Here is a 25972-nt window from a genome sequence, read left to right as displayed (position 1 = left end):
AAAATGAAAAAAATAATTTTATTAACGTTTCGACGCCCAAATCGGGTGCCGTTGTCAAAATACAAAATATTACTAAAATAAACTAAAGTGTTGTTGCTAAGCAAAAAAATTCTTCTAATAATTTATTTAATCTCACTCATTTATATTGGCAATTCAGACATATATTATACATTTTAAAGTAGAAGACTTTAAAATGATATTGCCAATATTTATGAGTTGCGTTCCTGGGACGACTTACTGAAAGATAATTCATTCGATTAAAAAATATCTCAGTGGAAAAAATATCCCAGTGTCTACCAACTCATGAAAAAGAACAATATAGGGTACTATGTAAACTTGAATTGGAAAAGTCTAATCAAATTGAACAGAACATCAGCAAAGAGGAAATGAAAGCTTTAAAAACTTTAAGAAATGATGACTCCATAACAATCCTACCAGCGGATAAAGGCAATGCAACTGTAATAATGAATAAAATACAATATGAGGACAAAATTACAGATCTAATTACAAATGGACCTTATAGCAAATTAACGAAGGATCCAACGAAGACACTGGAAAACAAAATATATAGAACTTTATTCAAATTTAAAAATGATCTAACATACTATCAAAGAAAATTAATGACACCTCACTACAGTAAGACACCACATTTTTATGGAGTGCCGAAAATTCATAAAGCGAACATACCACTTAGACCCATTTGTAGTACCATCAATTCTCCTTGTAGTGAACTATCAAAATTCTTATTAAACATTCTAAAACCATTTGCTAATAATGATGACACTTTTATAAAAAATACAAAACATTTTTTAAACAAATTATCAACTATTGAATTTAATCCAAATAATATTTTAGTAAGTTTTGACATAAACAGTTTATTTACAAATGTACCATTAGATAAAACTTTAAACATAATCAAAACGAAATTAGAGAATGATAATACATTGGCAACTAGGACAAGACTAAATGTATCAGCTATAATGGAGTTATTGACATTATGTACCCATAATACCTATTTTCAACTAAACAATGAATTCTATAAACAAAATTTTGGTCTAGCAATGGGCTCTTCTTTATCTCCATTATTGGCTAATATATTTAGGGAGGATTTCGAAACTAATATTATTTCTAAACAAAATTTAAAACCCACAGTATGGTGGAGATATGTAGATGATGTGTTTTCAATATGGCCTCATAGATCAGAATTGTTGGATACGTTCCTGAATATTATAAACGATCAAGAAGAGACAATAAAATTTACAATGGAAAAGGAATACAATAACAGCCTACCTTTCCTCGATGTTTTGATCTCAAAGAAGGATATTGGATATGAGACTCAAGTGTATAGAAAACCAACACACACCAACAGATATCTCAATTACAAGTCAAATCACAACATCAACGTTAAAAAGGGAATCATTAAATCCTTATATGATAGAGCCAAAATTACTTGTTTTAACGAAAATTCCTTTTTAGCAGAAAAACAATTGTTAACATCTGTTTTATTAAAAAATGATTATCCTTTATCGTTTATAAATAAGGAATTGTCAAGATTGGATCGAATGGAACAGAACAACTTAGAACGGGATCCTACAACATTCACCAGAAATAATACGAGGAAAATATCAATACCATATATAAAAGGACTATCCGAGAAACTTAAAACAATAGGAAATAAATTCAAAATTTCAACAACATTCAAAACAACAAACACATTGAGATCTATTCTATCTAAAACTAAACCTAACAATGATCAAGAAAGAACAAAGAATTGCATTTATAAAATACCTTGTGAATGCGAACAATTTTATTTAGGTGAGACATCAAGACCATTAGACGTTAGAATAAGTGAACATCAATCTTATATTAAAAATAGAGAATTTGAGAGATCTCAAATATGTCAACACGCATGGGATAATGAACATAGAGTTCAGTGGAGAGATTCAAGTATAGTCCTGAAAGAATCAGATAGTAAAAAGAGAAAAATCAAAGAAGCGGCTCTAATTATGCTAAATGAAACCAATTGTGTCGCAAATTCCTCGGTAGAATGCAGTAGGATGTGGTTACCCATACTGAAAGAGGAAGTCAATAGAAAGAAAATACCAAGATTAGTAAGTCAATAATATCGAGCTAGTACATATTTTATATTTTAGTATTACTTATATATCTAGTATTATTAATATTATATATAATTTAAACATGTTACAAGTCAGAATTTGGTAATATATTTTTTGAGAGTAAATTAATGTAAGACCAAATACTTACGCTGTCGGGATAGTATCACAGGGTTTTTTTCCTGGTTTTCCCTTGTGATTTACTATGAAGTCTCTAACGCGAGAATTTTACTGTCGTTGCATTTGGTTGTCTTTTTAAAGACATATCACATGCTATAATTTTTTATGACGGATATTCTTGAGTTGGGGTTAATTTCATGTAATCGAATGAACTATCTTTCAGTAAGTCGTCCCAGGAACGCAACTCATAAATATTGGCAATATCATTTTAAAGTCTTCTACTTTAAAATGTATAATATATGTCTGAATTGCCAATATAAATGAGTGAGATTAAATAAATTATTAGAAGAATTTTTTTGCTTAGCAACAACACTTTAGTTTATTTTAGTAATATTTTGTATTTTGACAACGGCACCCGATTTGGGCGTCGAAACGTTAATAAAATTATTTTTTTCATTTTAATTGTGGCTTATTTCCCATATAAATAATTAATCATAAAAATGCCACAAGGAAATAGCTTCAGAACAACACTATTATACGTACTTCCCAACAAATACTCAACATTTATTAAAATTTTAAAATTTATTATTGACGTAGTTTTTTTAAATTATTTATTTATTCAGTTAATTGTTGCCAATGTGCTAATTAAATTCACCAATCATACAGTATGACAGATAATGGGACGGGTCGCCGTTGCGGCGCTATGATTTAAAAGTCGAGTGGACGCGCGTACTTACCAAATTAAAAAACAAGTGTGCCCATATGAGCGACATCGCTTAGTAAAAAGAGATAGATAGACCACCGATCGACTGCCGCGCATTATGCTTTTTTGCTCAGTATGAATTGTCTATGGTTAACATGTCTCTGGTTCTCCCTTTGGATAAGTTCAAGATTATGTATGTAAATTCAACGTATCACCTTTTTTGCTTCGGAAAATATTTTTTTAGGTTAATTGGGTCATTTTAAACACAAAAAGGTCTCCTTTTATTTTTCTTGGTAGTTTCCGAGTTATAAGCGGTTAAAAATCAGAAAAATGTGAAAATACGCATTTCGAGGCTTATAATATATATTATGGTATAAATAAAAGGAAGAAAAGGAAGTTGAACTTACAATTAAAGAAAAGAAGCTACAGTATCTCGGACATGTGATGCGGGGCGAGAAGTATGGCATCCTACGACTCATAATGCAGGGAAAGATAGATGGCAGAAGAAGCATCGGAAGAAGACGAATTTCATGGTTGAAGAACCTGAGAGAGTGGTTTGGATGCAGCTCGAAACAACTATTTAGAGCTACTGCCTCAAAAATTAAAATAGCTATGATGATTGCCAACCTCCGTAGCGGAGATGGCACCTGAAGAAGAAGAAGAAGATGGTATATATTTTAGGAACAAAAAATCCTGCTAACAATGAATTAACCATTCTCATTTATAAACAAATAATTATTTGTGTAATTATAATTACACAAGATTGACGAAAAAAACAACAAAACACTAAAAACGATCCAGAAATGCTCATAAGAAGGGATTTGAAATTAACAACACCAGAATAATTAAAAAATAAACCCAATAATACACAGGGGGTATCAAAGAACTATGCGCTCCTGATGGACTCTCGTGTAACTGACGAAGTATTTCGGCTATTTTGCTCCTTGGAATTATCAACTGTGTTCTCTTCTGGGAACCATCATCATTTTCCAGTTTTTGTTTAAGCTTATACATCACAAAGTAGTCCTATTTTGCCCAATACGTTTTAACTACTGAGGATAGCTTTGATATTTCTTTCGACGGTTTTTTTCCTTCCAGTCTCGAACTTTCTATAAAACTGGACCTTTGTTTTGTACTTCTTTGATCTTAGTAGGCGTCTATTTCTCATTGACTTCCGTTGTTTTTAGCACTGCTGCGCTGCTTCTTTGGATTCTGTTTTGTTGCAGTGGAAACAGTCTGCTAGGCACGGCCTTCTACATAGAGAATCACCGTTTCTGTAGCTAAGCAATCTTAAACCAATCTTAAAATCGTATTCTTGGAGTCGTTCAATCGATCTGGGTCTCTAAACCTCTGGATTCTTACACTACTGGTGTGTTTCTTGATCTGTGTTGATCCTAGGGTTCCTACATGAACTTCGTACGGGTCGTCCCATTTCGCTACAATTCCAGAACCTTATGGTCTTGGTTTTCTTGTATGCAATGCTTTTCATCAGATTAATGAGCTCATCAAATTTGTCTACATCTTCTTCCTCTTTTACAGTCCTAACTTTACTAGACTTTATTTTACTTCCCAAAATCCTGCCTAGCTGCTGATTCATATTCGAGGGAGGCAGAGAAGATATCGATCAGCGTCTTATGAGGAGCTAATCCTAGTGTTCACGAAGGGCTCACTACGATTCACGATCTACGATCACGTAGTGATCAAGAAGACCATAAATAAATGTTTGAATAGCCAACTTTTCCATCCAAGGTTTTCAGTAGCTGATGGATAAGCATATTGCACTAACCTGGTAATATCTACCTCATATTTTTGAAGAGGCTTATCTCGCTTTTATCTTCGATTTTTGAGCTGTAACTGTTAGACATGCTACAAGTGTTCCTGACCATACTACGTGTTTCTTCTTCTTCTTCAGCCTATTTTCATGCAATCCTGTACAAAGGCCTTTCCATAAGTTCTCCATTCTTCTCTGTTTTGTGCTATTTGGTGCTAGCACCAAACAGTAACTTGCACCAAATATTGCATGTTTAGTCTCTTCTTAAGTTGTTCAAATTATCTCTCTCCTCTACGGCTATGATCTGAAGCACATCTGAGGCATCACTTCAAAGATCAATAGTCAGGTTCACAGCTTTTTTTTTCGGACCATTTTCTGAAGAAACCATTCTGAGAAAATCCATCTATTCGAAAATATCTCGTTTAACCATTGTCGGAGAAGACAAGAATAATGTGGTGAAACAGCGACCTAACTGGAAATATAAATGGTCCTCCTGATTTCCCATAAAGCAGTTATGACTTTTTTCTATAGTCAGTTGAAATGGAAAACAGTTTAAATATTAAGTTTTGTCTTAGCTTTGAATTTTTAGGTTTCATATCTTCAAAAGTTAGTTCCTAAATACTCTATAGACAACAATTATGTTATTATTTTAAAGATGTTAGAAATTATGTGATCTTATATTTTTCAGATAATATGAAGACCTATACCTAGTGTAAAATTGTGTATAATTTTTTACACAAAGAATAGCAGCACACGAGATGAATTTATATTATATATATATATATATATATATATATATATATATATATATATATATATATATATATATATATATATATATATATATATATATTTATATTTATTTATATATAATTTATATATAGGTACAAAAGTAATTATTTAAAATTATTATTAATTTTACTTTATACAAAAAAAATCGTATTAATTTTATATATTAGATAATTTCGGTGAAAACAGTCCGATCAGTATTTTTTAAATGATATTAATGATTTCCTTGATTGATAATATTTCAATCAACGATAATTTCATAAAAAAACTTAATTTTTTATACACTTATTTTAATATAAACAATATAAACAAATACAGAGTAGTTTTTTTTCTTCCTTTACCAGTACTATCTGCTTATTGCTGTACAAAAAGACAACTTAATTTTATTTGATATTTGCATGCTGATGCGTATTTCCGATTAAAGGTCGATTCTCACTATACATTCCGTTTACTTTCCATACCCATTCCATACACCTCCCATTAAAATTCGATTCTCACTATACGTTCCATTTACTTCCCATACCCGTTCCATACACCTCCCATTTTTTAACTATAGTCCGTTCGCTAAACTCAGACACAACTGGCTAGTGATTTTAGTACGCAATTTTTTTGTTTTTGGTCAATTTTGCCAGAATTGGCAAAATTACTAACTATTTAGTAATTATTAACTATTAAGTAATTTTACCAAATTGGCAAAATTACTTACTAAAATCACTAGCCAATTGTGTCTGAGTTTAGCGAACCGACTATACCTTTCTCACTAGACGTCGCGTTTACTTTCCGTCGCCGTTTAAATACAATCGAACTCGCTTATTAGAATATCGGTTAAAGGAATGTCCCTGTTTAAGAAATAGAAATTTGAGGCCCCAAAACGTTTTTACTAGGATGATCGGTTATTAGAATATCCCTGTTATAGGAATACTTTTTCTTGGCACGACGGCTATTCTAATAAGCGGGTTCGACTGTATTGTATTTTGTTCCAGTTTGGTAACATTTTATTCTAAGTTTTTGACAAGAATACGCGTATTTTTTCCGGTCTGATCAAATGTGGACTAAAGAAAATTTAATATTATATTGGATGGAAACAATGATCTTCTTCTCCTTCTTTCTCTTTATAAGCAATTCGGCTTGTTCATTGGCCGATTGATATCTCCATGGAAGGTTGTCACTTCATCTTTTGGGCGGTAGGCCGATACTTCTTCTACCGATTGGTGATTAATTTATCTCTTGCTTTTTTGACCACATGTGTCTCCCCCATTCTGGTTATGTGGTTGTTCCTTCTTTTTTTCTGTTTAGTGTCCATTTGTTTATACATTGTACGTTATATTGTCTTCTAATTCTTTTACTCCTCTTTAGATCTCTGTAATTCTTCTCAGTACTCTCATCTCTGCCGTTTCCAGTAGTCTTTGCATTTTGTTTCTGATGCATATGTCATTATTGGTCTTACACTGGCTTTATACTTTTATATTTCTCACTTCTTTGTCCGGGTCTCCGTGTCTTAACAATGTAATTCCAAGGTATTTTACTGCCATTACTTGTTCAGTACTGATACCATCAATTTCTATTTTACATCTGATTGGTTCTTTACTGATTACTATTGTTTTAGTTTTCTGAGAAATCTAAAATCTTGAAAACTAAAACAATAGTATGTAATCAGTAAAGAACCAAACAGTATTGAACAAGTAATGGAAATAAAATACTTTGATACTACATTGTCAAGCTACGGAGTCCTGGACAAAGAAGTGAGAAATCAAGTACAAAATGCAACTAGGCTAGTAGGATGTCTTAATAACACTATATGGCGAAACCGACATATTAACACTGAAATGAAGTCAAGAATTGATAAAGCCAGTGTGCGACCAGACCAACAATGACATATACATCAGAAACAAGACCCGATAGAGCTACAACACAAAGACTACTTAAAACGATACTACTAGAGATGAGAGTACAGAGAAGAATTACAGGACATATGCTGAGAGATCGAAACAAAAGTAAAGACATTAGAAGAAAATGTAACGTACAATGTATACATGAATGGACAGTAAATAGAAAAAAATAATGGAACAACCACATAGCAGAATAGAGAGGCACGTGTGGTCAAAATAGCAACAAATAAATCATCAATCGGTAGAAGAGGTATGGGCCGATCAAGCAAAAGATGGAGTGACGATCGTCCATATATCAATCCGCCAATGAACAAGCAAAATTGCTTATAAAGAAGAATAAGAAGATATTGGATGAAGAAATAATTTTAATTCCTTGGCAACAGCCGGCCAAAATAATGTTGTCTTTAAATGTATTATCACTGTATTTTTTATTTTTAAAATTATAAAAAGTTCTATAAATTTTTTGTCGTTGATATTATTTTTATCTCAACAACTTCGACTGCACCGCTATGTAAACATTATTTCCCCTATTCATACCCTACCCCGACAAGTCACATCTTGTCGCAGAAAAAAATACGTGACTGAACCGCAAGGTAATAGCAATATTCACACTATCCATAGGGTACCCGATGCGTCGCCGAAACATACTTGGACGATATTGAACGCAAGGCTTCGGGAATGATAGGTAAACGAAATGGAAAGTGGGCATATACTATATGATTTGTATTTAATAATATTTTATGGAAACGGAATGCCACGGATATGGAAAGTAAACGGAAGGTATAGTGAGAATCGACCTTAAACATTCCGCCGGGCGCGCATTGAAAAATTACAACGTCGGCGTCGTCGGGCGCGCAGTAGCAATGTGCTGCCGTGTAGTTCCTTATTATTTTCGACACTTTTTTAGTATTGATTAACTGTATCGTTATTTATTTTGTCAAAAAATAAAAAAGCTTCATTAATTTAACTAATTTTAATAAATTGTACAATAAAAAAAACTTTAATTCATTTTATCATTAGGTACAATTTGTGCATAGGTACAATATTAGATTTAGAATGTCGTTTACAAGTGAATGCCCTACACTTTTTACATTTCATAGGCGTATACGACTAATTTGTTCACTGTAACAATTGCAGCGTCTATCACGTTTAGCAGGATTTGCGTCTTCTTGGCGAGGAACTGGTTGATTGATTTGGAAACATCCTGAACAGGAACTCGGTTATACCACGTGAAAGTATGTACTATTCACAACAAAGTACGATAACTTACTGATTGTACTTAAATTTCACGAGACTATGATGGGGGGTACCCACCAGAGTCGCATTTAAGGCAGTGGGGGTCCCTGGGCAAAATTGTTGTGGGGCTGTACCTACTACAATTAAAAATTATTGTTATAACTATGGTATACAGCCAACTACAAGGCTTTCCCTTTTAGTTGATCTACTACAATGTTGATCTACTTGTATAAATATATTTTTAAATAATAAAAAATATAAGAAATGTACTTAAAATATAAGAACTGAACTTTTTCAGATAATATGAAGACCTATACCTAGTGTAAAATTGTGTATAATGTTTTATACAAAGAAAAGCAGCACACAAGATGAATTTATATTATATATATTTATATTTATTTATATATAATTTATATATAGGTACATAAGTAATTATTTAAAATTATTATTAATTTTAATTTATACAAAAAATATCGTATTAATTTTATATATTAGATAATTTCGGTGAAAACAGTCCGATCAGTAGTTTTTAAATGATATTAATGATTTCCTTGATTGATATTTCAATCAACGATTATTTTATAAAAAAACTTAATTTTTTATACACTCATTTTAATATAAACAATATAAAATACTACAGAGTAGTTTTTTTTCTTCCTTTACCAGTACTATCTGCTTATTGCTGTACAAAATACAACTTAATTTTATTTGATATTTGCATGCTGATGTGTATTTCCGATTAATCTTCCGCCGGGCGCGCATTAAAAATTACAACGTCGGGCGCGCAGCCGCAATGTGCTGCCGTGTAGTTCTTTATTAGTTTGGACACTTTTTTTAGTATTAATTAACTGCATCGTTATTTATTTTGTCAAAAAATGAAAAAAGCTTCATTAATTAACTAATTTTAATAAATTGTACAAAAAAACTTTAATTCATTTGATCATTACAATTTGTGCATAGGTACAAGATTATATTTAGAATGTCGTTTACAAGTGAATGCCCTACACTTTCTACATTTCATAGGCGTATACGACTAATTTGTTCACTGTAACAATTGCAGCGTCTATCACGTTTAGCAGGATTTGCGTCTTCTTGGCGAGGAACTGGTTGATTGAATTGGAAACATCCTGAACAGGAACTCGGTTATATCACGTGAAAGTATGTATAGACCAGGGGCGCATATGTAAAAATATTAGTACATTTGGACGTTGAGAGGTGACTCATATTTTTTGCAGAAATTGCTTGAAAATAACTCATTATCCTCCCACTCAAAAAGGTCCGGAACATTGTTTAAATAATCAAAATTTCAAAAAATAAAGGAAAAATTCGATTTTTTTATTCGTTTTTTGATTATACCTTTGAAAATATTCATTTCTGAGAAAAGTTGTACCTACTGACATAAAAGTTGCTTAATTAAATTTCCTACAATATAGAATTCGTTAAAAATTTTAAAAATTGTCACCCTTGTTGCAAAATAGCAATATTTGCGAAAAAACGATAAAAAAACAAGTATTCGCACTTTACGTTTTTCAACCATTTTTGCTACACTTAGGACCTCCATATTTTACCAAGAAAAAATTTATGATATAAGAAAACAATACTGTGAATTTCATTAAGATCGGTTGAATAGATTTTGCAAAATAAATTTTGCAATCCAGCTTTCGCAAAAAAAATTAATTTTTTCAAAAGCTTGCAGGACTAAATATAAAGCAGACAGCAAGTTTATTTTTTTACAAATAAAAGAATACCGTGCCTTTTATTTTCAATTTGCAAAATTAAAATCGGTTGACCACTACGGCGTCAGGAATTTTTTTAAATACACATTTTTTTGGTGTTACGTGCAGGACAGCGAATAGTTTGCTCTGATTGGGTATTCCAATGACCTTTGATAATGATTGACAAATTTTAATTTTTAGTACATTTCGATATAAATAAATAAATTTGTTTATTGCAAAATAAAACACATGCTCTGTCTTTTGAAATAACACTTTTTTTGACAAAAACTTTCTTTGTTCATATATTTTAAGTTAGAGAATAAAAGTTTATTATTTTTAAACATATGCAACTGTTTAAACAATATTTCACAAAAAATATTCAAATTAGTTTGATTTTTGTGAAATTAAAATATTAAAATTCAACAAAATATAGTGTAAGAAAATAATATATTAGATAAAGATTGGAAGAAATTTTGGTGGAAATCAATTTGTGTTAATCGAACACCGCTGTCCTGCGCGTAACACCAAAAAAAATGTGTATTTAAAAAAATTCCTGACGTCGTGGTAGTTAATGGATTTTAATTTTAAAAATTGCAAATGAAAGGTACGGTATTCTTCTATACGCAAAAAAACGTGTTTAACGTGCTATCTGCTTTATTTCCAGTCTTGCAACATTTTGAAAACATGAATTTTTTTTGCGAAAGCTGGATTGCAAAATTTATTTTGCAAAATATATTGCACCGATATTAATGAAATTTACAGTATTGTTTTACTATATTATATAGTTTTTCTGGGTAAAATATGAAGGTGTAGCATAAATGGTTGAAAAACGTAAAATGCAAATACTTGTTTTTTATCCACAAGGAAAAGAAAATGGTTTTCCTGTATTTGGCTGTATACCATCAATCACAAAATTGGAAAGAAAAGGTATAAATTTTTTTTATTAAAATCCCTTAAAAGGGCTACATCACAACAAAACGTTTTCGATTTTTATAAAAAATCATCATCAGTGTTCGATCTAAAAATAAGTATTCGCGGTGTGCAAGTACTTGGAAGGGATACGTGAAACGATCGTGCGCGAATAGCGGAGAAATATTGCAACTTTCTTAAATAATTCATATTGTCAATTGAAATTGTCAAATTGACGTACATTTCATATCTACTGTCATTGAAGGAGAAAAATTATATGTTGCTCCACAATATTGATATGATATGCAATTATTATATAAAGGTAAATTGAATTAATTGTAGTTTGCTTGCAGTACTGCATTTTAATAACTAATTTTATTTACTACATACAATTGTTTACGTTTTCATCACATAACTTGAATCTTATTTTTTCTTCTTATTATTTTTTTGGGCTATGGCCTTGACAATTATCCAGCAACCAGGACTAACGTAATTGGTCAATACAATTAAAATGCGAATAAAAGTGTAGAGCGTAGAAATAGGTGTCGCTTTGCGCAACTTGCACAGTCCCAATAACCGATTTAATGAATATAAAGTTAGTATTTAAATTTTGACAAAGGTTGGAGCAAGTTGGTTATACTTACAAACTGGATGCTAGCTGAGCCACAAAAGAAAAATATCCGGGTAAAATTATATGTAAAGGGTTTTTACCCGGATATTTTTCTTTTGTGGCTCAGCTAGCATCCAGTTTGTAAGTATAACCAACTTGCTCTAACCTTTGTCAAAATTTAAATACTAACTTTATATTTATTAAATCGGTTATACTTATTTTTAGATCGAACACTGATGATGATTTTTTATAAAAATCGAAAACGTTTTGTTGTGACGTAGCCCTTTTAAGGGATTTTAATAAAAAAAAATTTATACCTTTTACAAAGGATTTCTTTCCAATTTTGTTTTTTATGTTTTTTTTCGCAATTATTGCTATGTTGCAACAAGGGTGACAATCATATTATGTTGTATGAAATTTAATTACGCAACTTTTATATCCGTACAACTTTTCTCGAAAGTATATTACTTTGAAAGTTATAATCAAAAAACGAAGAAAATACTCGAATTTTTCCTTAATTTTTTGACATTTTGATTATTTAAACGATGTTCCGGACATTTTTGAGTGGGAGGATAACCCAATTATTATTATAGGAGTAAATTCCAAGAAATTTCTGCAAAAAAATATGAGTCACCTCTCAACGTCCATCTCAAAACAGATGCGCCCTGGACTAGTACTATTCACAAATTCACAACAAAGTACGATAACTTACTAATTGTACTTGAATTTCACGAGACTATGATGGGTACCTACAAGAGCCGGATTTAAGGCAGTGGGGGCCCCTGGGCAAAATTGTTGTGGGGCCCTACCTACTACCATTAAAAATTGTTGTTCTAACTATGGTATACAGACAACTACAAGGTTTTCCCTTTTAGTTGATCTACTACAATATTGATCTACTTTTATAAATATATTTTTAAATAATACAAAATATAAGAGCTGTATCTCTTTACAGTAAAATATTAAAAATAAACATACAATCGAACCCGCTTATTCCTTTAACCGAGATATTCTAATAACCGATCATTAGTGGCTAGTAAAAACGTTTCGGGACCTCAAATTTTTATTCCTTAAACCGGGATATTCCTGTAACCGGTATTCTAATAAGCGGGTTCGACTGTAGTAAAATGTATGGTTAACGTCCGGGTACTTTTCGAGATTTTTTTAATTGAAGATTCCTTGATTATATCGGACATATGTCTATAGCTGCTTTAAGACATCGTGTTCAATGCTCATTACAGAGAGATGATTCAAACGCTCTTGACCCATCATAGACCGAAGTCGATTTTTAATTAACGTAAAGTTTGAGAATGATCTCTCTCCACTGCAGTAAGTTAGCATCAGAAGTAAATATAAATGAAGTGTCACCTCAACGTTTGGAAACGCATCATTCACATTATTTTCTTTTAACAGTCGGTACCTACATTACATTTGAAATTCTGTACTTATATTTGATGAGCTGATTTCCTCTTTAAATTAATTGAAAAATTCTACATACATATTGTACCAGTTCGACACCTAGGTTTTCATCTAAATCATTGCTATAAATGTCGGTAAGCTTCAATTTCGTTGGCAGTTAAACTTTCCAAATTATGTAAAAATCCAAAATTGGAATGAATCGATTCATATATAGAAAGCCTCCGACTTATAGAGGAAATGAAGCGATCTAAACTTACGTGCATAGAAATCGGCCCACTTAAAAATTTGGTCATTTTTGATGTCTCATATTTAACCTGTTGTCTATTCTCCTAAACCTGTTGTCCGATTTAAGTGATTTTTTAAACGTCTGTTGATTTTTTATTAGAATATTCCACAGGGTGATGCGAACTTTGAGAAAAAAACACAGTTTGATTGGTACACCCGGTATACAATGAAAATTTACCTGTTTAGCAACAATATTATTACAGTGGTATTTTTAAAGAATCAGGCTATAACATGTTCAAATATCACTTAAATCGGCAAATAGGTTTAGGAAATATGAGACATCAAAAATGACCAAATTTTTAAGTGGACCGATTTCTATGCACGTAAATTAATAATAGCGATAAAATTTTCCTAAATAAAAAGTCCTAAATTTTAAGTGGACCGATTTCTATGCACGTAAATTTATAATAGCGATAAAATTTTCCTAAATAAAAAGTCCTAAATTTCTGTGGTGTTGTCATTTTAGTCTCTGGAGATGTTCCATAATCCAGTGGAGTCATTCGAATATTCCTTAAAAAATAGAAATTCTTTAAGTGATCTAAGTGCCACTACTGAATTAAGGTCAATATTTGGATTTTGGAGAATACGACTTGTGCTTTTTATATCTCGATTTCATTGCAAATTCGAAGATTTCATTCGAAAATATTGCAAATATTGCTGTTTTTAGTAAACCTATTCGATTATAGAAACCATTTGTATCGCTTCTTCTTCTTCTACGGCACTACAGCCTAAATTGAGCCTTGGCCTCCATTATTTTTTGCCTCCACCCTTGCCTGTCTGTGGCTGCTCTTCTCCATACACGGACTCCTAAAAGGGGTTTTGCGTTGCTGTTTACTGTGTCATTTGTATCGCTACGAATTTTAAATTGTTGCTCATCTTCTTCTGAAATTTTCCTCTAATCGTTGACAATATGGCGCTGACTAAGTAGGTTGTGTTTGAGTCGAGCTTCGAGAAAATCTAATTTGTTTATGTTTATGTGCGTTATTAAATTAGTTTGGAGTGTCAGTTAGTGAAATAATATCTATAAGAAGCTCTACAGTTAAAATAAAATGCCAAATACAAGAAACAATCCAGAAATTGACAATAAAATGCTAGCAACACGTGTTTCAAAGCTAGAAGAGTTTCTTCAAAAAGGCATTACGGAACTCAAATCTCAGGTAACAACACACACATCAGATAAACACCTAGATACAATAAATGAATTTGAGTCCAAAGCCTTAGAATTAATTAATTCTGTTAAAGAAGATTTAAATAAATTACAATCAACAGTTATTCAGAACCAAAATATCGTTGAGTATTTAAAACGGGACATACGTCAGAGATCCCTTATTATAAATGGCATAGAAGAGAAAGAGAAGGAAGATTTGCCGATGTCTATTGCTGATATTATTACCAATAAACTTAAAACAAATGTAGTACCTACAAATCTAGTTACTTTTTATCGACTTGGTAAAAAAACAAGTAGTAATATGAAAACACCAAGACCAGTCGCTATTGTGTTTGTAAATAGATGGCTTAGAGATAAAGTGTTTATGGAAAAACGAAATTTTAAAGGGTGCAATATTGGTGTTAGTGAAATGCTATCGTTACAGTGTCATGAATTGTTAAAAAAAGTTCGGTCAACTGTAGGTGCAAAAAAGTGCTGGACTTATCAAGGTAAAATTTATGTATCTCACAATGGCTCTAGGAAACTTATCACATCCGTAAATGACATTCCTTCATTACCAAAATAAATACATAATATAATTATTACTGATTTAATCGCATTACAGTATATTATTCGAAAAAAGCTTTGACTTTTCGAAGTTTGACAAAAACAGAACTGATTTATTTTTGATTTATTTCGTTTGTTTCGCAATTATTTCGTTATCATTATTTTTAGTATTACATAGTATTAGGAATAATTAGTATTTTAAACTTACAGTTGGTCAATTTGTTTTTTTTATTTAACTTTATTAAAAAAGTATTATCTAGTTGTTTGTTATAAAAAATATATACATCATATATTTTATAGCGTAATACATCGTATATACAACTAGCCTATATTTGTCCACTGCTGAACGTAGGCCTCCCGTAAAAATTTCCACCTATTTCTATCTTGAGCTTCTTGCATCCAATTTGTGGTGATGCGCTTGATATCATCCGTCCATCTAGTCGGTGGTCGTCCTCTGCTTCGATATGCCTCCTGCCTTGGTCGCCATTCCAGAATCTTTGTGGTCCATCTGTCATCCAAGTTGATATTTGAATTTTGACGAGTAAGGTTGTGTTTTTACCAAGCTCCGATATATATCAAGTTTCAGTGGCGATAAGTACTTAATTGTTGAATTCATAAAAAGTTATCACAAGTCATTATGATAAATAAAAATAACACCAAGTCGTTATCGACAAGGTGTTATAGGCCAGTTCATAGTGCACCAAATTCTGCCTAAATTAGGTAAGTTTATTTAGTACATTATTTTAACAAAATCAAGCAAAAATGGATGTAAATAGCATTGAATTGCAAATGCAGCAACAACAGCAGCAAATTATTATGCAGCCAGTGCATTTTCCATCCACGTCGACGCCATCAACGCCCGTTGAAGTACTCCTAGCACAGCAAAATCAGGCCCTGATGAAGGAGAACCAAGCAAGGGCAACTAATGAAATAAACTATTTCAATGCATGGAAAGAACAATCCGAAACTGTTAAAAGGCTTCAGGATACGATTTCTCAAATGCAACAACAAATGCAAGTAATGCAGAATCATTTGGAAAAATACGAACAAGTGAAAAACGTACCAACCAGAGAAGATGCGATACCAGTAGTATATGAAACCGATGAAGAGGAATTAGCAAGAGAAACCGAGTGGATACGAGTTCAACACAAGAAAAAATTTAAAACACAAACAATCACAACTAATGATCTACATCAAAAAAGTTTGAATAATCTACATATACAAACCAATGAAATTAAAAAACCTAAACTACCACCCCCCATAGTTGTAGATGGGATTAAAGACTACAATATACTATATGAAATGCTTAATGAAAAAATTAAGGGATATCAAATTAAAATCATTAATAATGAAAATATGAAAATAAATGTGCAAGATGGAGAAAGCTACAGGCTTGTAACACAACTGCTCCAAGAACACAACTATTTATTTCATTCTTATGAAAACAAACAAAGCCGTACAATAAAGGTTATGGCTAAAAAACTGCATCACACGTGCAAACCTGAAAGCATAGTATCTGATTTAAGAAAAAGGGGATATAAACTTTTGGAAGCTGTTCCTAGGCTAAAATTCCGAACCAAAGAACCTTTAAATATGTTTTTACTAACATTCAGGCAGGATGAAGATGTTAATAAAATATTTGGAATTACTGACATCATGGGTAGCAGGGTGGAAGTAGTCTCTTTAAAAACCAATAAACTTGTACCACAATGTAAACGGTGCCAGGCTTATGGTCATACACATAAATACTGCGCTAAGGAACCAAGATGTGTCAGATGCACTAGCAAGCATCTAACAGCAGATTGTAAAAAACCTAAGGATGACAAACCTAAATGTGTACATTGCGGAGGTGAACATCCAGCTAATTATCGAGGATGTGTCGTTGCAAAAGAGATACAAAAACTCCGACAAAAGCAAACCAAAAAACCTAACCCATCTCGGCATCCACAACGAAATGCCATTCCACGGGTAGAACAACAGCGTGAAGAAAAAACACAAAAGAAAACATATAGCGAGATTGCAAAAAACCAAAATAATTGTAATGAAAAATCGACACAACAAGAATCTGCAGCTACTGAAATACTATTGCAGCAAATACTAGACAGACTAAATCAAATGGATAACAGAATCCTTAATTTAGAAAAACGCGCCCAAGGAGCGATACCAAAAAACAAAAATGGCTAAGCAACTGCGCATTATGCAATGGAACGCCAATGGACTCCAAAACCACCAACAGGAATTGCAAATAGTCCTTGACCTTGAAAAAATAGATGTGTGCCTTATATCCGAAACACATTTTACTAGAGAATCATATATCAGATTCCGTGGCTACAAAATATACCAAACAATACACCCAGATAATGCAGCAAAAGGGGGTAGTGCGGTTATTATAAAAGAAACCATTAGACATTATCAAGACACTGGATACCAAACAGCAGAGATTCAAGCCACAGCTGTCAACGTAACCATGAGAGATTATAACGTTATCATAGTAGCGTTGTACTGTCCTCCTCGACATGCATTAAAAGAAGAAAATTATACCAACTTCTTGATGAATTACGGTAAAAGGTTCATTATAGGAGGCGATTTTAATGCCAAACATGTCCATTGGGGTTCCAGATTAACCACAAATAAAGGTAAAGAGCTACTCAAAGCAACCAAACACTTAAAGTGTGATGTTCTGAGCACAGGCACCCCACCTATTGGCCAACGGACCCAAACAAGATACCTGATTTAATAGATTTTTTTATCATAAAAGGCCTTGCGTCTAATTTTGTACACGTGGAAGAAGCATTGGACATGAATTCGGATCATTCTCCAATTCTTCTTACTCTCAGTGACACTCTCATACAGAAAGAAAATCCACCACGATTAACAAATAAGTGTACAGACTGGACTAGTTTCCAATTACAATTAGAAAGGATAACTGATCTCTCTGGCTCATTAAAAACCCCCAAGGAATTAGATGAAGCTGTAGAAAAAATTACGAATAAGATCCAGCAAGCAGCTTGGGATAATTCACCAACTATTATCCAAAGAACTAAAGGCAACAATTATCCTAAAGAAATAAGGGATATGATAGCCGAAAAGAGAAAACTACGACGAAACTGGCACATGACTAGAAATCCTGCAGATAAAACTGTTTTAAACAATGCCACACAAAAATTAAAGCGAGAAATCAAACGCATACAACAAGAGTCCATAGGGGAGTACCTCAGTGAACTAAGCGCTGATAAAACGACAGACTACTCTCTGTGGAAAGCAGCTAAACGGTTTAAAAGACCAATTATACAAAATCCTCCTATTAGGAATAGCAATGGTACCTGGGCTCGTAGCAATGAACAAAAAGCTACAATATTTGCAGATCATTTAGAAAATACATTCAAACCACATGATGGAGAAGATCTTGAAGAACCAATTGAACTAAATGATGAAAACATAAAAATCAACCCTGTTACTCCTAATGAATTAGAGACAGAAATAAAGCACAATTTGAATCCGAAAAAAGCGCCTGGCTTTGATCTTATTACTGGTGAGATTTTAAAGCAGCTGCCGAAGAAAACCATTATAAAACTAACCCACCTTTTCAACGCTTCATATAGACTTAAATATGTTCCGAAGTTGTGGAAAGTGGCAGAGGTGATAATGATAACTAAACCTGGAAAACAACCTCACCAAGTAACGTCGTACAGACCAATATCACTCATCCCGGTGATAGCAAAACTCTATGAAAAAATGCTCCTAAAAAGGCTAAAGCCAATAATTGAAGAGAGACAGCTAATCCCATCCCACCAATTTGGTTTTAGAGAGAGCCATTCTACTATTGAGCAAGTGCATAGGATCACTGACATCATAGAAATGGCACTGGAAGAAAAGAAAGTTTGCACCACTGTCTTCCTGGATGTGGCCCAAGCATTCGACAAGGTGTGGCACAAAGGATTAATACATAAACTGCGCTATCACCTACCAGAACAGTTCGCCCAACTCTTAGAATCATACATATCAGACAGATGCTTCAGAGTAAAGCAGGAGGAAGCATACTCTGATTTGAGACAGATTAGAGCTGGTGTTCCACAAGGAAGTGTCCTTGGACCAGTTCTGTACATTTTATACACCAGAGATATCCCTCAACTACGTCAAGATACTATTGCTACATTTGCAGATGACACAGCAATTATCTCAGTTGGAAATAATCATGAAGAAGCGGTACATAACTTACAGAACTCCATAAATCTGATATATAAATGGACTAAAGCATGGAGAATCAAGTTGAATGAAACCAAATCCATACATATTGATTTTACCAATAAAAGGAGGCAATACATACCAATCAGAATAAATGATATCCAGATTCCATATGAGAATACTGCAAAATATCTGGGTATCACTCTTGATGCAAGACTTAGGTGGAAAGCACATATTAAAAAGAAAAGACAAGAGCTTGGAATCAGATATAAAAAAATGTATTGGCTGCTTGGACGTGACTCCAAATTATCAATCCATAATAAGTTGCTACTCTACAATCAAATCCTCAAGCCTGTCTGGAGCTATGGCATACAACTATGGGGGTGTGCCAGCGAAAGTAATATACAAATAATTCAACGCTTCCAAAACAAGGTACTAAGGAACATCGTAGATGCCCCCTGGTATATTAGAAACAGTATCATCCACAATGATCTGGGGATCGACACCGTTAGACAGACTATATCTAGATTTGCCGGGAACCACGAAGATAGGCTCCATCGTCACGTGAATGTTGAGGCCCTCCAGCTACTTGACAACACGAACCAGACCAGACGTCTTAAAAGAATCAAACCATATGAGCTAGTGTAGTGCGCATAGTGCGGTACTAAACCATATGAGATAGTGTAGTGCGCATCGTGCGGTAGTGTACACGTTAATTGTAGTGTAAATAGGCGATATGCTAATATAACCTAAAGAAATACTGATGAGTAAGACTTTAGCTTAAAAAAATGTAGTTAGGTTAGATTAGAGTTAAGTTACTCATTGTTCCAATAGTGAACAGATTGTAATGTTACTCCGAGTGGAGCATTAAAAAAAAATCTGTCATCCGTCAGTCTGGCAACATGTCCTGCCCAAGCCCATTTAGCCCATTTTATTTCGAACCTAGAAATAAAAAATATATACACATTTAATTAAATCACCAATACACAAGTGAGACTTTATATAAGTGGGCAATGTTGTAGAAACTATTAGTTGTTTATATTATTATATATTATGTATAAATATATGTATGTGTGTATATTCTTATAATCATGTGGTTATTTACGAGTTTACTAGACCTACAATAAATGAATAATTTAAAGTGTGCTCACATAAATTCAAGGTCCTTACTAGCTTATTTTAACGAAGTAAAAAGGGTTGTTCTGGAGAATGATTTGGATGTCTTAGCTATAAGTGAAACATGGTTAAATGAACGTATATCCAATAGAGATATTTGTATACCTGGTTATAACTTTGAAAGGGTTGATAGAGGTGGGAATCTTGTGGGTGGAGGTGTAGGTGTTTACCTAAAATGTACCATCAACTACCGTAAATGTACCATGTGTTTACCATCAACTAATGAGATTGAGCAAATATGGATAAAACTATCTTTAAAAAATGAAACATTGGCTGTTGGTGTTTTGTTATAATCCCAAGGAAGCATTGTATAAGTCCTTTTTTGAAGTTTTTGAAACTGTTTTGTCCTCTGTGCTGCTATTGGTCGACCATATACTTTGTTTGGGCGACTTCAATGTTGATTTGTTGGATGTTGGTAATTATTTCACACAGTTTGTTACAGAGGTAATAGAAGGCCTCGGACTAAAGCAGGTGGTTAACCAAGCAACAAGGGTCACAGATTCAACATCAACTTTGCTGGATTATGTAATCACTTCTACTGAGGAAAAAGTTTTGTCTGTGGGGCTGGTGCATATTCCAGAAATAAGTGATCATGAAATGGTGTTGTTGAAATTAGGCTGTAAAGTTAAAACTAACCAAACTAAATTTACTACATGTCGAAATTTTAAGCAACTAAATTATGATCACTTTAAATCAGATTTGAAATCCATACCGTGGAAAATAATATATAAGGTAATAATATAAGGTTGCATTTTTGTCGGATAATATCACTACTTTGCTTGATATCCATGCCCCTTTTCGGACTTTCAGAATCACAAAGAAATATGCTCCATGGTTGACTGACACTATTAGAGCTATGATGTTGGATAGGGATAGAACATTTGCCGGGTATAAAATAACTAAGAATATCGAGCAATGGATAAATTATAAACAGTTACGTAACTTAGTATCAAACACAATTGTAAGAGAAAAAAATCATATTTTAAAATCCTACAGGCCAAATCTATCAAAGATATGTGGAGTGATTTAAAACATTTAACAAATGAGGACAAATACAGTAAAAATGTACAAAAAATAAGTGGCACGTGGACTGCAAACGAGATTAATAAACATTTCATTGATGTTATACCTAAAATGAATGCAGACTTTGATACAAAAATATTTTACCAAAATAATGTAATAGATTCTCTCACGTCGGCACTTAAGTTTAGGTCAGTCACAGAAATCGATATTTTACATATAATTAACAACATTAAGAGTAAAGCTACTGGACACGATGGTATTAATATTTTAACGCTTCAGTTATGTATTCCCTTTCTTCTACCATACATCACTCATGTTATTAATTTTTGCTTGAAGAACTCAATTTTTCCCGATAATTGGAATAGGGCAAATGTTATCCCTTTGCCCAAAACAAAAGTTTCCGAATCTTTAAACGATCTAAGGCCTGTAAGTATATTACCACCGTTATCTAAAATTTTGGAAAAAGCAATCGAAATCCAATTAGTAAAACATTTAAATAATAACAATATAATTCCTCCCATGCAATCTGGCTTTAGGTCCAATCACAGCTGTTTATCTGCTTTATTAAATATTACGGATGACATTTATAGAGCCCATGATCAAAATAAAATATCAGTTTTAATGCTTTTGGACTATTCAAAAGCTTTTGACACCATTAATCACGATTTATTATTATCAATCTTACAATATATTGGTTTAGGATTTGGAGAAATTTCTTTAATAAAATTATATATTTCTAACAGATATCAAACAGTAAAACTTAATCAAACTACTTCAACTTTTTTAAGAGTTAATACTGGTGTGCCTCAAGGTTCTATATTAGGCCCAATATTATTCTCTATATACATATCAAATTTTCCTTCTACTTTTTTATCTTGTTCTCAACATTATTATGCAGACGATACTCAGCTTTATATATCATTTAGTTTAGATGAATGTGAACAGGCGGTCCAAGCAATAAATTATGATTTACTCAGCTTACAAATTTTTTCCCAAAATCATTGTTTAAAATTGAATGCATCAAAAACTCAGGCTATTATTTTCGGAAAATCAGCTCATAGAAAAATATTTTTGGAAAATTACTGGAAAAAAATTATCTTTGGTGTCGATAGTTTAGTTTTTGTTAAAAAAATTAAAAGCCTTGGTGTGTGGTTAGATGAAGATTTAAGATTTACGCATCACGTCAGTCTGTGTCTACAAAGAGGATACGCGGTACTGAAACTGTTATATCAAAGCCGTAGTATGTTAAACAGAGCTACCAAATCTATGTTGTGTAATGGTCTAATTTTATCAAAACTTAATTACTGCGATGTACTTTATCATGCATGTCTCACAGAATTCGATTCCCGGAGAATACAAAAGTTGCAAAATTGTTGCCTGCGTTTAGTTTTCGGAATCAGAAAATATTAAAGTATAAGTAGTACCTTTACTAAACTCAAATGGTTAAATATGAAAAATCGACGAAAACTACATGCTTTATGCTTCTATCATAAAGTCATTAGGGATAGAATGCCTCCATATTTGTATGATAGAATAACTTACAAGACTGACGTGCATAATCTTAACATCCGACATAAAAATTCTCTCACCTTGCCAAGCCATTCAACACATTTTTTTAGACGTTCATTTTCTTTTTCAATTGTTAGCTACTATAACGATTTGTGTGACAGCTTTCGAATCATTTCCAGGACAATGTTTAAAAGAAAAATGTTTGAGCTTCTGTTTAGTGAACAGTAACATATATACGAATATACCAATTGCTATTTATAAGAAATATTAAGTTATTATTAATTATAGATATTTATTTACATTGATTATTTACAGCTGTAGGTACTTCTGAATTTTAATATATACTTTTTATAAATCATTTAAGTTAGACTATAAATTGCAATATTGGGGGTTAGGTGGGAGAGCAGATGTATGTTGTTGTCTCTTGACAGCAATATACAAACTGAATCTCGCCCTACAAATATATTATAAATCCTTATTTTATAATTTTTTAAATATTATTAAAGACATTTATTATTATTATTTCCAGATTTAGCCATACGGCTCACACTCCCTCTAAGGGGAAAATTGACTCATCCCAGATACCTACGGTATCAAAAGGATTGAGCTCTGGTGGGACTCTTTCCGTGTTATCGAGCCCTAGGTGACTTGGAATGCAGGTGTATCTCCCAAAAATTTTCGTACACTTCTGGCCGTCGCGAGTAGTACAGCTTTCTGCATGGTCTTATAAAGATGTTCATTCAGACCCAGCTTTTTGATGCTTTCGAGGAGGGTCTTCGGAATGACTCCAGTAGTAGACATGATAATCGGTATCATCTGGGTACTTTGCATTCTCCATTGCCTTCGTATTTGAATTTCCAGATCTCTGTACTTGGCGATCTTTTCAGTAAATTTACTACGTAGATTATTGTTGTTAGGTATCTCCACATCAATTAGTGTTGTTTGTTTTGTTAATTTATTAACTAGTACGAGATCTGGTCTATTATGTGCCACTGTTTGGTCTGTGAGCACAGTGCGGTCCCAGTATAGCTTGTAGTTGCCATCCTCAAGCATACTCTCAGGGACGTATTGATAATACGGGAGATGGTCCGTTTGGAGAAGTCCCAGCTTGATAGCTATCTCCTGATGAAGGATTATTATTATTATTATTATCAGATTTAGCCATACGGCTCACACTCCCTCTAAGGGGAAAGTTGACTCATCCCAGATACCTACGGTATCAAAAGGATTGAGCTCTGGTGGGACTCTTTCCGTGTTATCGAGCCCTAGGTGACTTGTTATGTAGGTGTATCTCCCAAAAATTTTCGTACACATCTGGCCGTTGCGAGTAGTACAGCTTTCTGCATGATCTTGTAAAGATGTTCATTTAGACCCAGCCTTCTTATGCTTTCGAGGAGGTTCTTCGGAATGACTCCAGTAGTAGATATAACAATAGGTATCGTCTGGGTACTTTGCATTCTCCATTGCCTTCGTATTTGAATTTCTAGATCTCTGTACTTGGCGATCTTTTCAGTGAATTTACTACGTAGATTATTGTTGTTAGGTATCGCCACATCAATTAGTGTTGTTTGTCTTGTTAATTTATTAACTAGTACGAGATCTGGTCTATTATGTGCCACTGTTTGATCTGTGAGCACAGTGCGGTCCCAGTATAGCTTGTAGTTGCCATCCTCAAGCACACTCTCAGGGACGTATTGATAATACGGGAGATGGTCCGTTTGGAGAAGTCCCAGCTTGATAGCTATCTCTTGATGAAGGATTTTTCCCACTGCGTCATGCCGTTCCTTGTATTCAGTTGCAGCAAATGCCTGGCAGCCCCCTGTAAGATGTTGGATGGTTTCTTGGGCTTGACATCCATATCGGCATCTGTCGTTTTGAACCTGAGGGTCTTTGATGATATATTTCAGGTAGTTTCTGGTTGGTATAACCTGATCCTGAATGGCCAGTAATGAACCCTCCGTTTCAGGGAACATCTTTCCTGATGTCAACCAGTAGTTCGACGCTATATTGTCGACATAATCTTTTATTATTATTATTATTATTATTATAAATCAAATAAGGGCAGAGGAGCGAGCTCCTATTATGCCCAAAAACAAAGAGAAATATCATTTTACAACTAAGACAAATTAAGAATAAAGTTAAAAATTAACAAACATCAAATAAAAATATTGAAACAATAAAACAATGTCCCAACCAGAACATCAGTATTGGTGGGAAGGAAATAGAACTCGTAGATAGATATAAATACCTGGGACATGAAATTACGATTGGCAGGGATAACCAGACTCATGAGCTGAAGAGAAGAATCGGTCTTGGGTGGGCAGCATTTGGAAAACTGAGAGAAACTTTTAAAAGTGAGTTACCCACATGTCTAAAGAGAAAGGTATTCGATCAGTGCGTCCTCCCAGTCTTGACGTACGGATCAGAAACACTTACCTTAACTAAAGCCTCGGCTACCAAACTAGGAGTCACGCAGAGAAGAATGGAGCGGTCAATGTTAGGAATAACTCTGCGAGACAAAATCAGAAACGAAGAAATCAGGAGAAGAACAAAGGTGACTGACGTCATCGAGAGGATAGCCAGGTTGAAGTGGAGATGGGCAGGACACGTAGCCAGAATGACAGATGGGCGATGGACGAAGAGGTTATTGGAATGGAGGCCAAGAGAAGACAAGAGAAGCGTCGGTCGACCGCCTACAAGATGGACTGACGACTTAAGAAAGGTAAATAAAAACTGGATGAGGGCGGCGCAGGATAGATGGGGTTGGAAACGAGGGGAGGAGGCCTATGTTCAGCAGTGGACTTT

At 33.3% G+C, this 25972-nt stretch overlaps 1 protein-coding gene across 12 annotated transcripts in view; it reads left to right on the top strand.

Moving 5' to 3' along the window:
* LOC114336930 (uncharacterized MFS-type transporter C09D4.1) overlaps positions 1-9048 on the top strand; it is a 467061-nt gene extending 458013 nt beyond the window's left edge. For 7 of the 12 annotated variants that reach the window (XR_007695791.1, XM_050641709.1, XM_050641708.1 and 4 more), the window contains one exon: positions 5397-5559. Coding sequence is in view for 3 of the 12 variants with exons in the window: in XM_050641713.1 (XP_050497670.1) it covers positions 8921-8943 (23 nt within the window). In the remaining 9 variants the exon portion in view is untranslated. Of the gene's footprint in view, positions 1-5396; positions 5560-8920 lie in introns of those variants that run through there. The other 5 variants (XR_007695792.1, XM_050641711.1, XM_050641713.1 and 2 more) reach the window with 5 other exon arrangements.
* Positions 9049-25972: the final 16924 nt, after the last annotated feature.

Source organism: Diabrotica virgifera, chromosome 1 (genome assembly GCF_917563875.1).
Source record: "Diabrotica virgifera virgifera chromosome 1, PGI_DIABVI_V3a".
NCBI classification, from domain to species: Eukaryota; Metazoa; Arthropoda; class Insecta; order Coleoptera; family Chrysomelidae; genus Diabrotica; species Diabrotica virgifera.
This window is presented reverse-complemented; position numbering and strand designations above follow the sequence as displayed.